The sequence below is a fragment of the Eschscholzia californica genome, unplaced genomic scaffold (assembly GCF_041429995.1).
Source record: "Eschscholzia californica isolate CP2 unplaced genomic scaffold, dmEscCali1.0.p SCAF_1, whole genome shotgun sequence".
Taxonomy (NCBI): domain Eukaryota; kingdom Viridiplantae; phylum Streptophyta; class Magnoliopsida; order Ranunculales; family Papaveraceae; genus Eschscholzia; species Eschscholzia californica.
Window position 1 is genome coordinate 68,248,192 of NW_028238198.1, and position 15,631 is coordinate 68,263,822.

General features: G+C 34.2%; 2 protein-coding genes across 5 annotated transcripts; one reads left to right on the plus strand and one right to left on the minus strand.

Moving 5' to 3' along the window:
- Positions 1-1,927: 1,927 nt before the first annotated feature.
- LOC147568585 (uncharacterized) lies at positions 1,928-8,776 on the minus strand. 2 transcript variants are annotated; one of them, XM_086655001.1, is made up of 10 exons: positions 8,180-8,776; positions 7,681-7,777; positions 6,019-6,200; positions 5,109-5,193; positions 3,954-4,015; positions 3,193-3,856; positions 3,005-3,124; positions 2,552-2,625; positions 2,342-2,397; positions 1,928-2,257 (listed from the first exon to the last, which is right to left on the minus strand). In XM_086655001.1, the coding sequence occupies exons 1-3, from the start codon at positions 8,398-8,400 to the stop codon at positions 6,051-6,053; spliced, it is 468 nt and encodes a 155-aa protein (XP_086511127.1). In that variant the 5' UTR covers positions 8,401-8,776; the 3' UTR covers positions 1,928-2,257; positions 2,342-2,397; positions 2,552-2,625; positions 3,005-3,124; positions 3,193-3,856; positions 3,954-4,015; positions 5,109-5,193; positions 6,019-6,050. The 2 variants fall into 2 exon arrangements, with proteins under 2 accessions (XP_086511127.1, XP_086511128.1); XM_086655002.1 differs by lacking the exon at positions 1,928-2,257 and having other exon boundaries at positions 2,283-2,625; positions 3,005-3,064; positions 3,193-4,123.
- A 2,858-nt stretch (positions 8,777-11,634) lies between these two features.
- LOC147568586 (CBL-interacting protein kinase 2-like) lies at positions 11,635-14,881 on the plus strand. Of its 3 annotated transcripts, none has more exons than XM_086654997.1 (2): positions 11,635-11,941; positions 12,950-14,881. In XM_086654997.1, the coding sequence occupies exon 2, from the start codon at positions 13,293-13,295 to the stop codon at positions 14,694-14,696; it is 1,404 nt and encodes a 467-aa protein (XP_086511123.1). In that variant the 5' UTR covers positions 11,635-11,941; positions 12,950-13,292; the 3' UTR covers positions 14,697-14,881. The 3 variants fall into 3 exon arrangements, with proteins under 3 accessions (XP_086511123.1, XP_086511126.1, XP_086511124.1); XM_086655000.1 differs by having other exon boundaries at positions 11,821-12,699; positions 12,786-14,881; XM_086654998.1 differs by lacking the exon at positions 11,635-11,941 and adding an exon at positions 11,988-12,242.
- The last annotated feature ends 750 nt before the right edge of the window (positions 14,882-15,631 follow it).

Consider the following 15,631-nt stretch of genomic DNA (forward strand, 5'->3'; position numbering starts at 1 on the left):
AATTTTTGTTGGAAAAGAACACCTCCACAATTGTTGTTACGACTCGCACCTTGCTAAAAAAACCACAAAAATTCGTGAGATTGAGTACGCATGGTAAACTTTTGAATTCGTCAGCGTCCCTCAAATTCTTGACCTCTAAAGTGGAAGACTAAATATCTTACCACTCTAACCAAAAGTTGTTGACACTCGTTGTAAGCTTAACTATATTAATTAGATTATAGTGTTTTAAACTTGAAACAATGCGACATAAATTTGTTAGACTTTGGTGAGATCAAAATAGTGACATTTGAAGAGTAAATCAATAGTCCAACTAGTTGAATTATTTATATCTAAATAGTGTTAGGTCGATAAGGACTGAGATGGAAAAAGATGACAATAGTACCCACCTCTAACGTCTAGCTATGACATATTTTATCTCAATGATTTTTTTTTAAAGAAAGGTTAGTAAACCACAAACTTCCAAATAAAATATTATTGAGGCTGCATGTTATTTACATAAAAACAGGGGGTAAAATGTAATAAAAGTTAATATCTATTATATAAAACGGAAGGGAAAACGATGACTGGGACAAACATCCTTATTTAATTATGCATATTGCCTAGAAGTCCTTCTCAAAATTTAAAATATAGTCCTTCGTAGAAATAAAGTTACCTATTTAAAAAACAATAATCCTTTCCTTCTTAGAAATAAAATAACTAATTTAAGAAAAAAATAAACAAAATAAATTTCAAGGGTTAAAGAAAGAAATTAAAATCTCTCTCAATAAAATAATAACTAATTTAAGAGAAAATAAATAAAAAAATAATACAAAAAAAATAATAACTAACAAAAATTTCCTTCTCTCAATAAAATATAAAATAAAATTTGTAACATTTGATTGATATAAGTGACCGTGCCCTAGGGCACGGGATATACCCTAGTAATAACAATAATCCTTTCCTTCCTAATTTAAGAGATAAAGTTACCTATTTAGAAAACAATAATCCTTTCCTTCTTAGAAATAAAATAACTAATTTACGAAAAAAAGAAACAAAATAAATTTCAAATGTTAAAAAAAGAAATTAAAATCTCTCTCTCTCTCTCTCTCAATAAAATAATAACTAATTTAAGAAAAAAGAAACAAAAAAATAATACAAAAAAGTAATAACTAATAAAAATCTCTCTCTCGATGAAATCTATTATATAAAACAGAAGGGAAAACGATGACTGGGACAAACATCCTTATTTAATTATGCATATTGTCTAGGAGTCCTTCTCAAAATTTAAAATATAGTCCTTCGTAGAGATAAAGTTACCTATTTAGAAAACAATAATCCTTTCCTTCTTAGAAATAAAATAACTAATTTAAGAAAAAAAGAAACAAAATAAATTTCAAGGGTTAAAAAAAGAAATTAAAATCTCTCTCTCTTTCTCTCTTAATAAAATAATAACTAATTTAAGAAAAAAGAAACAAAAAAATAATACAAAAAAGTAATAACTAATAAAAATCTCTCTCTCGATGAAATATAACAATAAATTTCGTAACATTTGATCGATACAAGTGTCCGTGCCCTAGGGCACGGGATATACCCTAGTCTGGAACTAAAAGACAAAGACAAACGATACGCAGGGCTCAAAGAAGATCCTGGGCTTATTCAAGCGGGTATATCGTATAACTAAAGAATTTATTATTTCATCCTCCGTTTCTACTTTAATTAAAAAGACAAACATATATTATTAGTTAACTAGGCATAACCCCCGCCCTACGGGCGGGGGAATGCCCTTTACCCTATTGGATTTATAAATAATTCATATCAAAGAGTAGATGAAGAATGGTCATCCTATTATTGTCAAAAAGAGCTATTTCCTTTATTTTGTCTAGTTTCATTATTGTTTATAACTAAATCTCAAAATAGAAGTAACAACAAACATAAAAGCGTAGCTGACATTTTAATCAAATATGAGCAAAAGTTGACGTGAGTAGAGCTTGCTATTAACATGTCAACATCTTCTTCATAAGCAACTCCACTGCCAGATGTCATAGCATTTCTAGCGTGGCTCTTATCTACCTCTGCTTCGAAAGAGGTTGTTCTTGAAACACTTATAACACACAAATTCTAACTAATTATGTTTCCCAGTACTTTCTAATCTATGTATAAATAGTACATTTTGATCATAGATTACTATGGGTTGGTTAGTGTTTATGAGGATGATTGTGGAAATGATTTTGTTGTAGAAAACTTTGTAGTCGTTTAAAACTCCGATTCCCAAACCAAACTGCAAAATATCAAATGCTCAAACAAAACTAAGAATATGTTCTTAATACTCCCATGAAACAAAAACAAATATTCATTGACATACCAATACAAACTCCAGGTTCAATGAGTTTTACTCTTTGAAGCTCCAAACCTCGATCTCTAAAAATCAATCAAAATCGATATTTACATAGAAAATCTAGAACATAAATATATAGCATGTTAACATTATGAATACTTTCACTTATTGTATGATAACGCAATCCCAATGACTCGTGATGATTACGTGTGATGGTTTTGCACTCAAATTTTTTACCTTTTCACTTTTGAAAGTTTGTGCAGCAACAAAGATGAGCTTGTTTCGAGAAGGACCGGCTTTGCTGCCAACTGCTGCAATATCAATTTCCAACATAAAGTAAGTATTTTGACAAAAAGTAAGTATTTTGACAAAAAGTAATACATTTAATAATATAAAAGAACCAGACTGCACTTCTTACTGTCCAGTCGTAAGACGATCATGTCCAAGTTCATTCAAGTTATAGACTCAAACTTTCGCATTATACACACCAAAGAGACTCGTGTTTGACTACAATAGTTTGGATGTCTGCTACAAGTATCCAATACGACAAAAACATACTATGGGCGACATGCGACACGAGACTGTAGTAAAATGCACTCTATCTAGCGTCTTAAAAAATGCAGTGTACTTAGTCCGATGCGGTTTATGTTCTGTATTCAAGTACGTTTCCGCCATTAGATAAGAACTTACACACAAATGGGGTAACAAAAACGCAGCTCACTGAATTAAAGTGTTGTTTTAGCTGTGAACCTTGAAGCAAGTAAGATGTGGGAAAAGTTGAATCAGTTCGTTACGGCTTCGACTGTAGACCTAAAGAACATTAAGAACTTTGCTGGAGGAGGTTGTTATATATATATATGTGGGGCTTAGTACCATACCTTTATTCAAATACATTTGTTGACGTCAAGGGTCGTAAGCGTGGTTGAGCAGAAGCTTGACATGACCTCTAGGCAAACATCAGTTACAGTAACAATTCCAAAGAAAATGTTTCCGGCAAAATAAAGAAAATGTTTCCGGCAAAATAAAGAAAATGTTCATATTTCTAGTCATATAACTCAAATAATGAAAGTATATATATACGATGTCACCTTTTCCAAACGTCAGACGTAGCTTCTAATGTTGCTAATATAACACTCTCACAAAGTTCAAACAACTCTGCAAAAGCTTCATATAAGTTCAAGAAATTAACTTATTGACATACATCTCCGTTATTTTTTACCGACAACTCTATTTATAGATACAAGTAATTAGATGAGATTATATTCTTGCCCGAGTGTGAACCCTCAACATGCATCTTTTTGAAATATTAAATATTATATAAATTAATCAACAAAATATATTCCATTCATGAACTTCTTATTGTCGTTTTAGAGCATAACTACTAAATTCATGTAGAAAAATATAGAATCGTCACCATCTAAAAAAATATATAAATAAGGATGACAAAGTCAAACAAATTAGTATCCCTTATCAGAACCTACAAGACAAATATACTTTGATGCGAGTATACCTTGGGTTGGTGCACAAAGCTTTCAAAATAACCTGTCTCCAAGGAAAATAAGAATATGTAGCATCAATCTCTACTACTTTTAGATTTGATGTGTTTTGTAAAATGTAAAGTAAAAATGCAAGTTAATACCTCACTGAACAAACTAACAAAAAAAAGTTAGTGAACGAGCTCACCACCTTAGGAGCATCAACCTGAACAAGTAAGATTTTAGAACTTTTGTTTCTTCCCTTTTTACCGCTTTCTTGAATAATAGAGTTCAGAACCTTTGTGCAAGAAGATGATGGTCCCTCTGTTCTGAACTTTAGAAATAAGTAACAGTTTAGTTTAAAACGTTTGCAACATTAATGTTGTTGAAGTCTTATCACGGTTTCATCAAACCCTTCAATTTTACATAGTGGAATCATTGAATAAAATGTTTTCTAAATAATTAGCCTGTAAATTCAAAAAAAATAGTTTTCAGTACACCAAAAAAACTACTTAATTTTGGTTCTCTTTAATGGAACAACATTGCTAGACTTGAATACCAAAGACAACAACCCAAAAAGGTTTATACTTGAAATAAACATTAACTAAGAAATATACCTAATAGAGAAATGTTTATTTTCTCCCTACAGTCAACACCAAGATTTGTCATGTAGAACTGAATACCATACAAGGTGTATATCTAACATCCAACAACCCATGGTACTCATGTACCAAAGCTCCTAAATTTGAAAATGTTTGGCCTTCAAGATACATTTTAAAGATAAAATCCAAGGCTAAATACATTCAAACTTGCATAACATGTAGATCTCGATACTATGCTTTAAAATGGGTTTTATGCACTATCTGTCCAATTATCAGCAAACATACTGAACAAAGTCAATAAGTTCAAGGAAAAACAAACTTTAGTACTCAATCATCATAAAGCAAGTAAAGCATAAGCAAAATGGATTAAGATTTCATTAAATTTGAAGAAATCTGAAGATAACTAAGACACTAATGTTTCAACAAATTTGAACATTTAGAAAGAGCTTCACGTCCAGCACATTACAAAGGTAACTAAATGTATACTTAAGTAACATTGATAAATAAGGTCAGTCATTTAAACACTTGGACAAATCAATTTTTCAAAATATAGCAAAATCTTCATACACTTGAACCATCATTTTCACCCAAAATTAGGACCATATATGTCCCATCCCTTTTTTTTTATGAGATATATGTCCCATCCTGTGAAGGTTCAAAACAATGAATACGTCTAATTTTATGTTGAGTTAGTAGAGATAAAGATACATGACTTACAGAGTTATAGGAGTTCAAAAATTGCAAGTCAACATCTCTAGTTTAAGTCAACATCTCTAACTGAAGCTTCCCAACACGGTAACACCTTTCAAGAAGAGAATTTTCGGAGTCATGTCACATTACAACAAATGCGAAAAGTATAAAAAACGCGACTTGTATCTTATACTAAATAGAGTTGGCCATATCTATTTCAATTAGTTTTTGAGAAAAGGAAACGCATGAGCAATTGAGCATATAAAATATAGATAAGAAGCCGAAATGCATAAGAAGCATAGAGAATAGCAAACTGGGCTACACTAATATATATATATCTACCAAGATACAATCAATAAAGTACTCTAAATACAATCGATAAAAACATTCATAATAACAATAAACCTTGATAACACCAAAATGTCCTTCTTTTTTCACTTTGTTGCCTCTTTATTATTGATATAAAAAACATATACGTCACATTATAAAAATTAACGGAAACAAACAAAGCACTAAGATGTAACTTAAAAACATGTACAGACGAAAAGTAAACAGCTGTAGGTGATGCATCTTTCCCGTAGGAAATTCTTTCAAGTTCAATAAATATGAGCTTAAATATTTTGGGCGGACAATTTATCCGGTGCACCAAAAATACAATTTGATAAATTTTTAGAGTCCTAAGTAACCACTTTAAAGAATTTTTTGATAAAAGAACAGGTGTATAACTTTGGAACCTTAAGGTATACAACAAATTATATAAGAAGCCTTCAACTGATCCGTATTGTCAAGCCATTGAACTAAAGTTTGTCACGAATTCTAGTTGCATTAGGGTTAAAAAAAAACATCATGATCAAGAGTGAGAGAAGCAACAACTTTGAGTAGTCACTACCAAACATCATGAACAGGAAACTGAGATTAATTAAAGTAATAACAATACCTTCGTGGACAAATTCTCCGCATTCTTGTCACTTAAATTTTAATATCTTTAGACCAACTTTTGCAGACCAGTTGTGTCCCATCGCTGGTCCGCATCTCTACTGCAATGTTCATTCGACCACATAAATGATGCAGCTTTTCAATGTGATTGCTGAACAAACATACTTGCTTTACCACTTGTATCTGGATAAATAAGAAGTTTGTCTTATTAATTCACCCTATACAGGAAAATCAAAAAATTTGGTCAAACATACGAAGAAACAACGAACAATGAAAGTCAAAGTAAACAAAACTATTTTGCAGACAGTCTATCTTGTTTGACATAAACTGATATAGCCATTTTAGGATTTTGATTGAAAATATGAAGATCAAAATACCCGAAATCAAATAACTCTCATTGAATTGTTACCAGTGCAGCAATTTTTGACCAAAAGAGGAAGATAAAATAAGTCCTTTTAAACATAAAGGATTGAGTTACCGCAAGATGCTAATTAAATAAAAGTTCTTAGGCCGACAGTTGCAGTTGCGAGTCCTATTTCTCTACCCTATAGATGAAAATCACAAATCGTGATCAAAGATACACAAACAAACATGAAGCACCATGAAGATCAAAGTAACCAAAACTATCTATTGTGGTGAGATTATCTCGATAAGGTTGAACTTTTGAAAGTGCCGTATCTATCAACAACAAACAAAGCACCATATGTTTCAACAGAAAATTTTCCATGATTCAACATCTCTTTTCGGCGAACACCTTTTGACATTTACCCATTTCATGGGTTTCACGACAAGATGGGTAAGATTAATGTTGAATACGAATATCATTAAAAAGAGCCAATTTGCTAAAATTGGTATGAATAGATTGCTCTTGTTTAATACATCTAAAATAGCAAAACTGTATGTATAATTATTAGGAGAATTTGCATTTTTAAGCATATGGGTGTAAATGAAAAATGACGCTGGAAGAGGATTAGAGTGACAGGAAAATCAAATGAGAGAGTTATAAATATAAACAAGGATAGAAAGTGGGGAAGATATAAACTACAAATGGAATTTATGTACGTTACCCGAAAAGCTTTATCTAGTTGTAAACTGGCCTAACATGAATAGATTCTCCACAAACCAAAAATATAGTATATTCCTGCCTCTTCTACTTCCTAATCTTAGGTAAGATGTCATCAAAAACATTATTAATTAACAAAGAATGAACAAAATAATTATTGTATAACATTTAATGAAGGACATTCATATACAAATAACAGAAAGTTGTAGAGAAACATTTACTTGGCTTATTTTAGAGCAACTTCAGAGCTTAATTGGCTAGATTCCTAGGATTTTGATGAGAATGAATATGGGTGTTATAGAAAAAGAAAGGTAATGAATAAGCTAGGTAGGAGAGAAGGAGGCTGAGGAAGGGGATGAATTGAGCATATGTGTGAACTAAGTCATCAATTTTTTGAAGAAAAATCCATTTCTCCAAGAATCAGATAGAACAATCTTGAGACTAATATACAGGTAGAAAAATCAAAGATCAAAGCCATGAAACAAAAAAGTATCATATATTGTAAGAAAAATAAATGTATTGATTTTTTTAATTAAAAACTATTCAGATTCAATGAAATTGGGAGAACAAAGAAAAAGATATTCAATGATAAAAATATACCTTTGCTCCTTCTCTGCCGAATTGGAAAAGATGAATGTTCTTAGATTGCAGAAATTTTAAATTTTTAGTCCATGTATTGTTTTGGACACGCAAGCATCTGTTGACATTCAATTGCAAATTATAAACATCAGTAACCAAGAAGAAGAGAGAAGCTTCCATGATTTATTGATCGAAGGTAGTGGGTTTCATTTGAGGACAAATTAGACAAAACAAATCTATAAATTCTTTTTCCTGCCATCTTCGACTTCAACTAACATCCTATGGTAATGATAATAATAAACCTCTCTCTAATTCTAACAAGCAGAAATTTGAAACAAAAAACTACCAGAGAATTACAACACTTTTAGAGATTGAATGACAACTAATGCATATAAAGATAGGATTAGGGTTTTCGCTGAATGAACAATTTTCGTGAGGGTAATTGTTAATCAAATTATATAAACGACAGACTTCTTGCTCAAGGTCAAACGTAATTAAGAAAATGTCAACCATTTTAGACCTTACTGTTACGTTTAGGAATCTGACTCCGTATCTGATTTCATCTTCACTAGCTTCTAGAGGGGGAAGCCCGTCATCTTCTTCATAACTTGAATTCATCGATTTCCCTGCAGTTTTAGAGGTTGATGCTAGTGGCTGACCATTTGAAACATCATCAGAGATTGATTTTCTGAATATTTCAGGCCATACAGGTGACCTTCCTACCTTATTCAAGTGCACCATCCCGTCCTCTTTAATCAACTACGACAAAGCTTCCTCAATGAGATTCTTCCTCACCTGCTCTCTTTTCTTTCTTCCTCTTCTCATTGCTTGATTTCTTAAACTCTTGAAGTTCGATTAAGGCATCAAATGGAAGAAAGAAGATTATTGAAGTGTTCTTCCTCTCTCTCAATTATTTTGATCGATTAGGGCTTTTTCATCAATGTTACCTATGTAACTATGTTGGCAATCGAAGGAGGAAGTAGAATGAAGCTTAATTTGGACGAAAGAGAGGAATGTTTGATTGAAGAGAGAGAGAGAGAGAGAGAGAGAGAGAGAGAGTGGAAGAGCAAGGGATGTTCGATTGAAGAGAGGAGAATGGAAGAGCAAGGGAGTATTCTTACCGTCATTTGGGATTAAAACCGACATGCTTTTACAGGTTGTAGTTTTTGTGGAAGTCCAAGTATTTGTCCTAGTAAGCAGTCCAAGTATTTGTCCTAGTCATATTTTTTTGCAATTATTGTGTCCTAGTCATAAGGATGTGTTTTGTATAATAGATTGTTCTCTATTACTATTTTGAATATGTTAAGTTCTTTGAGCATTAATTACAAACACGAGGTGTTTAGTGGTATATATATATCTAACATGGAAAATGCTTTATATATGGGAATTGTAATGCCTATCTATTGCCTTGGTTAGGATGACATGGTTCTCTATCTAAAATGATCATACTCATCTAAGTGGTGTTTATCTTTTATTTCAAAAGTTGTCTCCTTTTAGTTTGATTCTTTCCATGCGAGTCTTATGAACATGGAACATGCTTTATATATCATACTATATGGGAATTGTGATGCCTATCTATTTTCTTGTCTAGGATGACATGGTTGTCTATCTAAAATGGCCGTACTCATCCAACATCTTGGGTGATGTTTATTTTTTATTTCTAAAACTTGTCTAGGTTTAGTTCGATTATTTGAATATGAGTCTCATGAATCTGATTTATTCAAGTAAAATCGTACGATAATCGTTTTGAATTATTTCGGATAGTGAATTATTGATCCAGATTTATTTTGTGCCTGATTCAAATAGATTTAAAATTAGTCAAAATCAATCATTTACACATGAAAAATATTATCATTTCGACATTTGATCTCAGTCAATACAGATCTCGATTTAAATCTATATTAAAAAAAACATCACCTTAGTTCAATATTTTATGGTGTTTACAGTTAAGAGGTTTATTAAACGAAAATTCAAGTTTACGAACCATGTAATTAGCAATTACATCTCAATATAATAATATGGGGTGTGCATTTTAGCATTTGTGGTCGATATTCAAATGATACACATCATCTACATGATGTTTTGCAAATTGTATTGGCAAAAAATAGCATTGGGCCTTCCTTATGCGCCCACCCTCGTGTAACATATAAGGGGTGCCTTCAGTAGCCTCTACGGTCTAGCAAGGAAGCCCACCGAAAGCCCAACACGCCTCGCAAGCCCGGAAATTCTAAGCAGGCCTACCTAAGCCCACGCTCCTGGCATGCCGAGATAAAGTCTGCCATGACGATCCACCCACACTCCAGCTAGTTGTGCGTACACGTGGCCAAGTTGTTAGAGATTGGGTCAGTCCAATCCTAGCATTCTGCTACACGTTGGGGTCATGGTAGAAGACCGAGTCTTGCGCTACTTTAAAGGAGTGGTGGACTATTTCTACTGGCAACGAACAGGCTAGGGCAACGGGTATCCTAAGGCTACCCTTCTCTCTCAAGAGATCAACGGCCACGGAAGCAGTCTAGTGTAATCCTACTATTGCGGATCCAACAACCCTGCGCCCCCAAGAGCGGTTACTATCCTCTACACCCTATAAATAGAGGAAGTCTCACTCTTGGAAGGGGATCAGACTCTCACTCGAAACTACTTACTTATTCTCTACTTAACACTCTAGAAGCTCTACTCCGATCACTTCAATCATTCTATACTAAGCTCCGGCTACAAATCACCTACCTCGACGATCTCTGGTCTAAGCTAGCCTAAGGCAGAGATTCCGGCTAGAAGCTTCCACGAAACCACATCGAAACTTGCTGGAGGCTTCTCGTTTATCTCACTCTTCGTTGGTCTATCCTTCTGTGAGCAGAGATCTACCCTTCTGCAAGCAGAGATCTACCCTTCCGCAAGCAGAATTCTACTCTTCCATAACTAGAAGTCTACTCTGCTGACCAAGTACTCCAGAAGCTACCACAACTCATCATTCCGTAGAACCGAGCTCCGGCCACTCTACGAGTCGTGCCACCCCAACGCTACAACGATTCTACCATCATTAGTAACTCTACCTTCGGTTTATTCACTTTATTACATCGAACTAAGTTACTGACTTGACCGTCGGAGGGTCCTTGGCCGACACCATCTCCGGTGCCCCCTTGGACTTCACGGTTGTGTTCCCTTGTGCAGGTTTACAAGCTACTGGTACCCGTTTTCTACCCTGACGTTAGCCCGACAGTAGCTGTTTCCTCCTCTGACGTTTGCCTACCCATCTACCCGACTACCAGAACCGACCTGTCTGCCCGTCAACCCGTCTATTTGAAGGCCCGAAGCCTAATTTCTGGTGCCCACCCGACGATCCTTCTAACCGTGTGACTTTCTACCCGTCCACACAAATCAACTGATGTTGAATTATATTTCAACAAAAAAAAAGTTAAATAGATACTACAGGGGCATTTGCTTTTTATCAAAATATCTTGGCATTATAATAGCTCAATAAAAAAATGTTGATATGTCCCATATTGCCATCTAGAAATTAAGCCTTTAGGCAATATAGAGTTTAATAATTTTTATTGGAGAATATGTAGTTGAATTGGTGAACAAGACATTCTACTTTACAACCACATTGCCACCATTTCATCAAAAAAGTCCTTTTTCAAACCATCTTTAGCAAATTCAGGAGCATTATCAAGTACCACATTATTTTATGTCAATTTAATAACTTAATTCAATATCACTTTCTAATCGAATATATAGTTGAAATACAGACTTTGATCTTAGTGAACCTGTCCTAGTTGGTTCACAATTTTAAATAAATAAATCTCTATTAACCTCGACAGAATTTGGGGTCTACTGTTTATGGATAAAATAAATTAAGGACCGTTTGGAAATTAACATTTTTTCAATAATTTGGTCCTCCACCACTTCAAAATTTGAAAGCTAATTATATTCCTCAACAAACATTTCATAATACTAACCTAACAAACATTTCATAATAGAAGACCCAATTAGATTTTGTTTGAGTACTAATTATATTCCTTACCAATTACTCCATTATTAAAAAAAAAGATCAGGTATTAATAAGTAAGTTTTACAAGGATTTCAAATTAAATTACCATATTATTAGTAGGGTAACAAATTGTTCCTTTAAAAAGGGGTTTTAGAGGTTGGCAATTTGCCTGCCTGCCGCTCTCTGTTTACTCAGCCACTAGTTTTCTCTCTCTATATCACAATATTGTTAGGTTTCCTTTCCTTCTCTCGTGCTTCAGATTTTGCCCCTCTCTCTCTCTCTCTCTCTAGAAAGGTATTCTTTGAGAATGAATCTCAATTCCTTTATCTGTTTTTGTTTTTCTAGGGCAAAATATAGATCGTGATTGATTGATTTGTTGGATGAGAATATCTTCCTCTTTTATGCCGATTCTTGAATGATTATCTCGATCCTTCAATTTCGCATGAAACGTTTTTATTTTCTATAATTGGTTTAGGTTTATTTGTTTCTATGTTTTAAGTACGATTTGATTCTGTTTTTCCATTGATATATAGATAGATCTCTGTTAAACTTTCTTCTGAGTTGTGTCTGTTCTTTTTGTTGATTCTGTGTTTAGGTATCTCTCTCTCTCTTTCTCTTTTACTTTCTCTCTCTAGATTGTGTGGTTTGATTGTTTATAATCTCCGATTGCATGTAAGTTTATGCATTATATCGTCTAGATCTATAGAGTTTGTTTTGAAAGAGAGAACAAGGTTGATCTAACTTGGAAATTGAATCATGCATATTCAAAGTTAATTAGAGATCTTATTGGAAATAAAACTTCTTTCATCTTCCTGTTTTCTGCTTTAATGAAAGATTGAAAGGGTGAATTTGATGAATGTTGTTAATAGATGAAGGGTTTTCTTTCTTATCTTCATCTCTTCATCTGAACTAATATGGTAGATTGTTTAAAATATGAGAATTGAGGGAATATTTTCGTTTCTTCCCCTTTCCCATTTTCTTTGCAATTATCATATTTTCTAGGTCATCCAGAAGACCCAAGGATAATATCCTCGAGTCGTTTATCTCTCTTCGTAGAAAGTAAATTTAGCGGATACGCTGATGTAAACTTCACGCGGTCCTTCACTTGCATATAAGATTCATCTGCCTCAAAATTGAGCTAAATACAAATTACTAGTCTGTGGCAATATCTGCCGAACCTATAATTGAATTACGTTTATTTGTTCATTTTAAGTTTCTTCCTAGCTGCATGTTCAGATTTGATGGCTTATTTAGTTAATAGAGCTACTGCTGATCTTCTCCCATTTTGTTTAAATCCCACAGGTGCAATTTCTCTATTTACTTAAGCATTGTTAAAGCTAAAAGCTAGGGAATGCGGAAAGATGTGCTTCTTTTGTGCCAATAAATCCGTGTCTGAGGTAAATAGGGTTGTCGCTACATTCGAGCTTCACCCACTCATCATTGACTTCATTGCAGATCCTTGCACCCCATTCCCTCGTTTTGCCCTAGTGCACCATGGGGCTACTTATCATGGAAACACTGTCGTGTTAAAACACGACCTCTGCGAAGATGGTTGAGTTCTTATACTATTAATACTCCTGCACTGTAAATTGCATATAAAGCAGGAGAGTTTTATTAGTATTTCGTATTTTTAAATTTCTTTAAGATGGAGAATAAAGCGAGTGTTTTGATGCAAAAGTATGAATTAGGGAGATTATTAGGGCAAGGCACCTTCGCCAAGGTTTACTATGCTAGGAACCTTAAATCTGGTGAAGGTGTAGCCATTAAGGTTATTGACAAGGAGAAGATTCTGAAGACTGGGTTGATTGAGCAGATAAAGCGAGAAATTTCTGGGATGAAATCGGTTAGACACCCAAATATCGTGCAGCTTTACGAAGTTATGGCTACTAAAAACAAGATCTACTTTGTGATGGAATATGTTAAAGGTGGTGACCTCTTTAACAAAGTAGTGAAGGGTAAGCTCAAGGAGAGTGTCGCACGAAAATATTTTCAACAGCTAATCAGTGCCATCGATTTCTGCCATAGTAGAGGGGTTTATCACCGAGATCTGAAACTTGAGAACATTATGTTAGATGATAATGGAAATATAAAGGTCTCGGATTTTGGATTGAGTGCTCTAACTGAATCAAAACATCAAGACGGGTTGCTCCATACAACTTGTGGAACACCTACTTATGTTGCCCCTGAAGTGATCAGTAGGAAAGGATATGAGGGATCTACAGCTGATGTTTGGTCTTGTGGGGTAATCTTATTTGTTATGATGGCAGGTCATCTCCCATTTCACGATTCAAATCTGATGGAGATGTATAAGAAAATATCGAAAGGAGACTTCAAATGCCCAAAGTCTTTCCCAAGGGAAGTTCGCAAGCTTCTGTTGAGAATACTGGACACAAACCCTAATTCGAGAATTTCAATTGCAAGAATCATGGAAAATTCTTGGTTCAAAAAGGGTTTCAGCAACTCTTCCATGGAAGTAAAGACTGAATTAGACAACAGCGAATCGACTCCTTTAGATACTGATGTAGTTTTCGGTAGCTCTGACCGTGGCATTACTATCCCCGAGCCCGAGCCTGAGCCAAAGAAAGAAGCAAAACCAACTAACTGGAATGCATTTGATATAATCTCTTTATCTGCAGGATTAGATCTATCTGGTTTATTTGACGAAACTCGTAACAAAAGAGAAGAACGATTCACATCACTGCAACCTGCTTCTACTATTATATCTAAACTGGAAGATATTGCTAAGAATCTGAAACTAACAGTGAGGAAGAAGGTTGGAGGATTATTGAAACTTGAAGGAGAAAATGTGGGAAGGAAAGGAGCATTGTCGATTGAAGCTGAGATCTTTGAGGTAACCCCATTTTTTCATTTGGTAGAGGTGAAGAAGTCTAGCGGTGATACTTTAGAGTATCGAGATATACTGAAACAGGAAATTCGACCTGCCCTAAAAGACATTGTTTGGGCATGGGAAGGAGCTCAACAACTACAGCAAGAAGAACAGACGCCCCTGATGTTAGTAGAGTGTCAGAATCCGACTATGGTTTATTAAGTTTATCTATCTAGTTCCAAAATTTCATTGTTAGTAGTAACTGCTTTAACTCTCTTTTGCTTTTTAATGTGTTTTTTCTCCTATGTACTTCATTCGAAATCATTGAATTTCGAATAAATTTGATCTCCCATTTTGCTTTTGTTACAATCTATATTTTTTCTTATGTAGCCTGATATTTCTTTTCATTGTTCTATGTCTTCTTAGTAAAACTGGAAAGAATTTATACCTACTTTATAAAGACATGAATTGGAGACGATCAAAGCAAATTACAGGTTGTTACATTTCATGTCTACTTGCATATTATCTTCATATTTTGAGGGAACCCTTAAAACGACAATGCCTAGTTCTATTAGGGGCCACAATGTGTTTATGACTACTGAAGGGACGGTATTTCAAATTAGTTTTCGAAAATAATCATGACTAGAATCATATTTGTTCCCGATCAACCCCTCCTTGGGCGACCAAAAGTACAAAGAGAGGGAGATCAAGTTGCGAATAAGAGTCTCACTCAAGCGGAGAGGGAGGATCGGATAAGGGAGGGAGTGACGCCTTTCTTTTTTGTTTCTTAAAGTTTCTTTGCTTAAAAAAAGGCCTGCCAAGATGACTGTCTCTTCTATCTGCTAATAAGACAGGGGTGAAATCGTCACTTCAGCCTATGAAACGACAATTTTGTTTTTTTGTTTTATATGAGACGGACATGTAAGCGGTCAGTTTGGAAGGTCGATGTATCATCTAAAAGAATTTAGTGTTTGATTTATTGTGATTGAGTGCACTAAGTTAAGATGCCATATAAGCTTTTGTTTCTGGGATTTGGTTAATCTTTATAGGTTTATCTGTTGGAGATTGGTGAAACCAATAAACCGTGTGGAAACCAAGTACGTGCGAATTTGTCTAAACTTTGCATGAGAGCTGTTCTATATTTTACTTCAAAAGGG

What these genes read in the sequence shown, in the direction of transcription:
- LOC147568585 (XM_086655001.1), bottom strand. Translation starts at nt 8,400, where the DNA reads ATGGTGCACTTGAATAAGGTAGGAAGGTCACCTGTATGGCCTGAAATA. An exon ending in TTCCTAAACGTAACAGTAAG is followed by an intron (nt 7,778 to 8,179) that starts GTCTAAAATGGT and finishes GAATGTCAACAG; the next exon opens with ATGCTTGCGTGTCCAAAACA. An exon ending in TCGGCAGAGAAGGAGCAAAG is followed by an intron (nt 6,201 to 7,680) that starts GTATATTTTTAT and finishes TTATTTATCCAG; the next exon opens with ATACAAGTGGTAAAGCAAGT.
- LOC147568586 (XM_086654997.1), top strand. Translation starts at nt 13,293, where the DNA reads ATGGAGAATAAAGCGAGTGTTTTGATGCAAAAGTATGAATTAGGGAGA.